General features: G+C 54.5%; 1 protein-coding gene across 1 annotated transcript; it reads left to right on the top strand.

Annotated features, from left to right (window-relative positions):
* The first annotated feature begins 1,201 nt into the window (after nucleotides 1-1,201).
* LOC118159743 (feather keratin 2-like) lies at nucleotides 1,202-1,528 on the top strand. The gene has a single exon (XM_035314311.1). It carries the CDS (start codon nucleotides 1,211-1,213, stop codon nucleotides 1,526-1,528), a length of 318 nt encoding a protein of 105 aa, XP_035170202.1. The 5' UTR covers nucleotides 1,202-1,210.
* The last annotated feature ends 6,235 nt before the right edge of the window (nucleotides 1,529-7,763 follow it).

Below are 7,763 nucleotides of genomic sequence, written 5' to 3'. Positions count from 1 at the left end.
ATTAACACCATGGCTCCCAGCTGGGCCTTTCTCATAGTCCCTCTTGTCTTCTGCCTTTCCTGAATCTCAGGGCCACTCACACACCTCACCACCCAGCCCAAGAAATCCCATCAAGCAGAGCATCAAGCCTTGTGTTCTGTGGTGGCTTCAGCTTTGGAGGAAAGGAGGGAAAGCCTATGGTGTCAGGAAACATGGCCAGTGTATGACCTACTCATCTCTCATTCCTTCTTTTCATAGCACCCTCTTCTATGCCCAATGCTCTCCACTGCAATGACTGGCTCACAGCCACAAAGCCCAGGGTGGCTGAACCACACCACATAAATGCCACGCAAAGACCTCCCTCATGACACTGCACCTCAGCCTGCCTTTGGCCACATCATTTACCATCCCTGCCATGCAACTTTCACAGTAATGCTCCGGCCTCTAATACTCTCACTTTGAAGGTGCCGCCAGGAACCAACACCATGTCCTCAACAAGAGGAAATGAAAAGGTCGAGTTGTGGGAAGGACACCACACCCCACCTCATTACTTGCCAGGCTTTGGCATGTAAGAGCAGCTCACGCCAAATGTTGTCATGCACAAAGTCTTTCTTGCCCTGCAGGCACTGAAGGACCAGCATAAAAGCCGGCCCTGTGCCTTGTACCCTCACACACTCCTCCTGACGCCGTCTCCCCTGCGACCAACAAGGTGAGCCTGAATCCCAATCCCCTCCTTCCCCCGCCCTACCAGGACTCCGCACTCCCTCTGTCCCCAGCCTCAGCAGCCCTTCCACCTCCCCACTGCCATGCTCCCCTGTAGTGGGTTTACGTGGCAAGGTTTTGTTAGCACGGGGCCATAGAGTTGCCTTCTGTGAGAAGGATCTAGGGCATGGTAAGGGTCCCACTGCTGACCAGAGCTGAGAGTGATGTTGTTTTGCGCCTCTGTGAGAGCATATTTAAGACAGGGAAAAAAAGCAACACCGCGCCACACAGCAGCTGGGAGAGTGAGAGGAGCGAGAAACAGCCTTGCAGGTGCCAAGGTCAGCGAAGAGGAGGGGGAGTGAGAGAGTGGTTGTGGTGGAGCTCGGCTGCCCACCCGAGTAAAACCACCACATCCGCACAATCCCAGGCCTCCCCACACTCTTGGCCTCCCCCAGCACCACTCCTCACATCCCCAACACCCTCCGCCTTCCCAACACCCTCTCTTCCAGGGACCCTCCACACCACAGACATGTCCTGCTACGACATCTGCCGCCCCTGCGGACCCACCCCGCTGGCTAACAGCTGCAACGAGCCCTGTGTCAGGCAGTGCGAGGACTCCCGCGTCATCATCCAGCCTCCTACTGTGCTGGTCACCCTGCCAGGACCCATCCTCAGTTCCTTCCCCCAGAACACCGCCGTTGGATCCTCCGCATCAGCTGCCGTGGGCAGCAACCTCAGCTCCCAGGGAGTGCCCATCTCCGGGGGATTCGGAGGCTATGGCCTTGGAGGCTTTGGCTTCGGAGGTCTGGGCTGCTTCAACGGCGGAAGAGCCTGCTACCCCTGCTAAGGACTCACACCAACACCCCTGACGGAAGCCTCCAACACCATGCAACACAGCTCTCGGACTCAGGACGCACCTCTGTGCTCTTCATGGCACATGGGCTCACCAGCCACAGCTTGACATTCCACAGAACATCAAAGCAAGCAACATTGAAGGGGCCAGCCCATGCTGTCAGGACACATGGCCAACATACCTCCTTCTTTCTTCCACTTTCTCCTTTCCTTACCAACACCTTTTACGGCCGATACTCTCTGCTGCAATGCCTTGCTCGCTAGCACAATCCGTTGCAAAACCTTCTGGCGCTGCTCCCACCACGGGGTAGGGAGACCTTGGGGCTCGGGGAAAATCTGCTCTACACAAGGGACATAGGCTGGTGGTCACCTCAGAATGTGCACCTTCCACTTGACACTCCCTCTTTTTTCATGTTTTCCTCAATAAAATCATCCTGTATCCCATATCCTCAGATGCCTCCTCTTCCTTTCTTCCCCCAGTGCTCTTCCAACTTCATCCGATAAAAAGAACAAAAAGCAGGGCTCAGCAGGTGATCGTTGCCCAAGCCTGTTGGTGTTCAGGAAGCGTTTGGACAATGCTCTTACATAGCTCCTTGTCACATAAATGGAAAGATATGATGGGCCACTCAGCAGATAAGGAATTGCCTGCATGGTCACATTCTAAGAGCTGCGGTCAAAAGCTCGGTGCCCAGGTGGAGAGCAGGGAGGAGTGGTGTTCCTCTGGGGTCTCTATTGAGGCCAGCATTTTTCAGAATCATAGAATTATACAATATTCTGAATTTGAAGTGATCCACAAGGATCAAGTCCAGCTCCTGGCATCACACAGGTCTACCCAAAAAATCAGACCATATGGCTAAGAGCACAGTCCAAACCCTTCTTAAACTCCAACAGGCTTGGTGCTGTGACTTGTTCCCTGGGGAGCCTGTTCCAGTGCACGACTTCACGGTGAAGAACCTCTTCCTGATATCCAGCCTGAACCTCCCCTGTTGCATCTTGACTCCATTCCTGCGGGTCCTTTCACCAGTCACTAAAGAGAATAGATCGGCATCTGACCCTCCACTCCCCCTCATGAGGAAGCTGTCAACCATGATGAGGTCTCCCATCAGCCTCCTCTTTTCCGGGCTGCACAGGCCTAGTGACCTCAGCCGTTCCTCGTGCATCTTCCCCTCTAGGCCCTTCACCCTTGTTGCCCTCCTCTGGCCACTCTCCAACAGTTTCATGTCCTTTTTATACTGTGGTGCCCAGAACTGCACACAGTACTCGAGGTGAGGCCGCACCAGTGCAGAGCAGAGCGGGACAATCACTTCCCTTGACCAACTAGCAACGCTGTGCTTGATGCATCCCAGGATACAGTTGGCCCTCCTGGCTGCCAGGGCACACTGCTGGCTCATCTTCATCTTGCTATCAATCAAAACCCCCAGATACCTCTCTGTGGGGCTGCTCTCCAGCATCTCATCACCCAGTCTGTACGTATAGCTAGTGTTGCCCCTTCCCAGGTGCAGGACCTGGCACTTACTCTTCAAACCCTCTAGACACTGGGTTTGAAGGCATGTCTGCTGAGTACCCCACCTTGGTTTCGGTCTGTGGCAGTCCCTCTCTCTCAAACACGATGCAGAGGTAGCGCTGCTCTTCAGGCCGGGCACCACTTGCTGTAACTTGTGTGCCAGTTCCAGGGACCGTGACCATGGCAGCGGCAGTGATGCCACAAAGCGTTAGGGGTTGTGCTCTTTTCTCTACAGCCTGTTGCCCTCCTGGGCATGATGCAAGGGGCACGTCTATGATATCAGCATGGTGTTTTGAAGCTCCTGGGTGGACCACATGGATGGTAGGACACCCTGGACCTCCACAGCCTCTCAGCCTCATCCCTCCATGGGCACAGTTAGCATCCCTCCCTTGATATGAGGTTGGTGTTAGCAAGCCAGGGCCAGAAGAGGTGAAGCCCACCAAGACAAAGCCAGGAGCTGCATAAAGGGACACGCAGACAAGAGCAGACCCCACTGGGCTGTGTTTAGCTCGGACAGGGTTGGTGGGCACCACGTGGCTCCTTCTGAACCCTCCTCAGCTGGAAGCAGCCATCCCATGGGATGGGTTAGATGTGGAGAAAGCTGTCCCTGTGCTTGCCTTCAACAACATGCCCCCATCTGCATGTCCCCGTAGCCTTTGGCTGATCCTGAAGCCTCCGTCTCCCAGTGCCTGCAGAACATTTTGACACCACCTGTGACAAGATGTGGATAAATCTAACCGGGGTGGAGCGGGGAAGGCTGGGGCTGCTAAGAGGGAGTTGATGCTGCTGTGGCTTTTGGAAATGTACCTTGATGGAAGGGTGCAGTTAATATTTTTTCATTGCTTCTCTTGTTTAATCATTGGGGGTTTGAGAGATGTTTCAAGTCTTTATATAGCTTAAAAATATTAAAACATAATAGTCTTCTGTTTCCATGGCAACAGGGACAGCAGGTATTCATGGGCCTGGGATGTTGGCATCCTGCATTCATCACAAGGTTTAAAAGACAGAACAATTTTCTTCAAGGTTCCCAGAAAGTACTGTGCAGAGTGAAGGGAGCCCCGGCCAAATGCCAGCCCCAGGGCTGGAGCAGCAAGCCTGGGGGTGCTGTAGCTTGCAGGGCTCTGGCACTCATTTCCATGCCTCCTGCCCATGTTGGTGACCGTGACTGATGGCCTGGGTGCTGGCGGGAGGCAGGGGTCTCTGGGACATCATTCGGGTGCCCCCATTGCATCCTCCACACAGCTCTGCTGTGCGAAGCAAGCAAAGCTCTGCAAAGCAAGCCTGGCCTCGTCACGGGCACGTGGCTGCGTGGCTCCCAGCCAGTTGCTGGCATTGTCATGGGCAGCTGGGCACGTCTGAGCCTTCTCAGCCCTGCTCCTCCAAGTGTTGCCATGTGTCTGTGGGACCTGGTCAGCCACACACCACGGAGATCGGGCGAGCCACATTCAATCCCTTCTTCATTCAGAGTTCCCCCCGTGAAGGCATCTTAAGTGAAGGACAAAGCATGATCACCTATAACACAAGCCAGCCACTCTTCACAAAGCTAGGGCACACTTGCGTGATTTACAAGGGCCCCTCAGGGCTGTCAGCATCCTTGTGAGCTATCCTCAAATTAAAAGCACGAGCTTGCAAGTTTATTCTCTGCTGTTTGCTCTGGAAACGCCGTGGGAATGGGGTCTTAGCTCAAGAGTGGCAGCATCGGAGCTGCCACTGGGCTCTGATCTTCTAAACCCATCGCCAGTGCTCTGTCCAGTGGGCATGGCTAAAACGTGCAGACATTTCCCTAGCATTACAAGGAGCCCAAGGGGGTACAGAGGCATGGTGGGGCTCTGCCTCAAAGGAGCCCGTGACAAACTCCTTTGGGTCTCCAAGCCTGCTGGAGCAGGACATCACTGGAGGATCTGCAGGCAATCAGCAGGTGGACCCACAGGACCCACTGCTTCGGCCACCCCAAGGGATGCTGCGGCTCCAGATTTTCCTCCAGAGGTGCCTCTGCACCAAGCCCGTTGCCAAAGCATGGCGGTGGGAGCATCAGCAGGACTCCAAGCCTCATCTTCTCTCCTCGTGTGGCCTAATCGCTCAGATACAGTACGTGCCTGCAGCCTTCTCCTCCCTCCCACCCCTCCTGTGTACATCCTGGGGCATGTCTCCGTGCCACCAGCACGCTGGGTGCTTTACCCGACAGCTCCACGCTCCCCTTCTCCATCACATCGGATTTTGGTATCCTCAGCGAGGCTGCTTGCCTGCTGTGCCTCGTGCTGTTCAGAGCTCTAGCTGCAAGCCCCAGGGACGCATGGATGCATCTGTTCTTGCTCTGTGATACAACTTTTTATGGAAAAATGAACAAGGTTTTTTTTGTAAGTAGAATTCTAAGAACCATCATTCCCTGGGCACCTGAAGTGTGTTTGATCGTGCTTAAGCGACACTGCAGGGACTGAAAGCACGTTATTAAATAATTACAGGAAAGCTTTAAAATTCAGCACAGATTTCACCATTCAAACTGTGTCCAGATATTCACATTTCCGTTGGGTTAAAACGTGCAAGTGACACATGTCTCCCGGTGTGAACGTGTCCCCAGGCACTTGCTGTTTGCTGCAAAGTTCCAGCATCCGGAGCCACGAAATGTCCTGGTATCAGTCTGCAACATACAGATTGATGAAAATTTGTAAGTATGGCTGAAGGACTCTGCTAACCCTGAAGGTTACAAGATAGGGCCCAAATCGGTGCTGGGCAGGGTGCAGAAAACCTCAGCTGCAGGCTGGCCCAGATCAACATCTTTAATGATCCGGATGACGGGGCAGAGCGTGCCCTCAGCAAGGTTGCAGGTGACACCAAACTGGGCAGAATGGCTGATACACCACGGGGCCGTGCTGCCATCCAGAGGGACTTGGACAGGCTGGAGAAATGGGCTGATGGGAATCTCGTGGGACTCAGACAGGAAAAATGGAGGGGAAACCCCAGGCACCAGGACATGTCAGGCACCGTGGCATCCTGGAGTTGGGGTCAACCCTGGATGGGGACATGTCCCCTGTCCCCTGCAGAGCACAGCAGCACAGACCAGCCGGCGCTGGGACGAGCGGCTGGGTTAGCTGGGGACATGTGCCTTCACGTCACCGGGTCCCCGATCAATGAGGTTCTCCTTGGGGCTGTTCACATGCTGCAGTTAATGCACGGCCGAGGCAGCAAGGGGAGGAGGGGGCATCCCTGGCCCTGCCGGATTCTGCTCTGCCATCACCAGGTTTGGGGTGGGTGTCAGGGGGCTGCTTTCCACCCTCATCTCCAAAAGGTTGGAGACAAAAGGTCCTGGTTGACTTTGTGGCCCAAGAATGGGAGGAATGACCCTAAGTGGGAAGAATGACCCTAAATCCTTCTGGCCTTCAATTTTCTTCTCTTTGTGTAGGCGCTTCAGTGCCTGGACCCCTCCATGTTGCCCAAATGCTGGTGGTGGAGCTGCAAGCCAGGGGTGATACCTTCAGAAAGGAGTTCTGGGGGGAGCAGGGGGCACCCTTGGGTGCTAAATCCCAAACAGACATCCCGATTGCTCCCATGATGGGCAGCATGTGCAGGAGACAACATGGGGTGGACTTGTCGGGGAGCAGTGTGCTACTGGGGTGATCCTCCCCCTCTACTCTGCCCTGGTCAGGCCTCACCTGCAGTAGTGTGTCCAGTTCTGGGATCCCAGGAACAAAAAAGACAGGGATCTCCTGGAAAGAGTCCAGCAGAGGGCCGCAAAGATGATACGGGGCCTGGAGCATCTTCCCTATGAGGACAGGCTGAGAGATCTGGGTCTGTTCAGCCTGGAGAAGAGAAGACTGAAAGGGGATCTTATCAATGTCTATAAATATCTGAAGGGTGGGAGACAGAGGGATTTGGCCAACCTCTTTTCAATGGTTTGAGGGGACAGGGCAAGGGGCAAAGGCCACAAAAAGGAGCCCAGGAAGTTCTGCACCGACATGCGAAAGAACTTCTTCACAGTGAGGGTGATGGAGCACTGGGACAGGCTGCCCAGGGAGGTTGTGGGGTCTCCTTCTCTGGAGATATTCAAGGCCTGTCTGGACGCCTACCTGGGCAGCCTGCTCTGAGGAACCTGCTTTGGCATTGGGGTTGGACCCCATGATCTCTGGAGGTCCCTTACAGAAAGAGCTCCCATTACGCCCACGTTCACAGCAGAAAACATCCAAAACGTTGCTGATCCCCTTGGATGGCATAGCTGTGACTTGCACCCCTCACACGTCCAAGGAGGAGAAAGCAGGGTTGGGGCCAAACATGGTGTTTTTGGGTCTTCGCTCCAGAAAGCTTGAGTGACATCGATCCGTCACGGCCACGGCAGGGAGCAGTAGGTGAGGTGCTGGTTTGTTGGGGAACCCCTACAATGGAGACACCAACACGGATCCCAGCCTCCTGAGACACCCGGCGGTGACTTTTGGCCAAATTCCTTCAAATTCGCAAGTCAGGATGTAGATTCAGGCTGGAAACATCATTTTTTTTTGGTTGGTTTGGTACCGTCCGCTGCTGAAAAACGGAAAGAAGCGAGCTGCTTCTCCAAATTCGGCATTTCTTTTATTAATCCTGGAGCAATTCGGCAAGGGGAGTGCAGTTTTTGAGCTAAAAGAGGGCAGATTTGGGTCAGACGTACGGAATTCGTTGCGCAGAGGCAGCCCTGGGGCAGCTGGGGGTGCCCAAAGCCAGGCTGGGAGGACTGGGGACAGGCTACGGGCAGGCCCCC

This window comes from Oxyura jamaicensis, unplaced genomic scaffold (genome assembly GCF_011077185.1).
Source record: "Oxyura jamaicensis isolate SHBP4307 breed ruddy duck unplaced genomic scaffold, BPBGC_Ojam_1.0 oxyUn_random_OJ71914, whole genome shotgun sequence".
Classification (NCBI taxonomy): domain Eukaryota; kingdom Metazoa; phylum Chordata; class Aves; order Anseriformes; family Anatidae; genus Oxyura; species Oxyura jamaicensis.
This window is presented reverse-complemented; position numbering and strand designations above follow the sequence as displayed.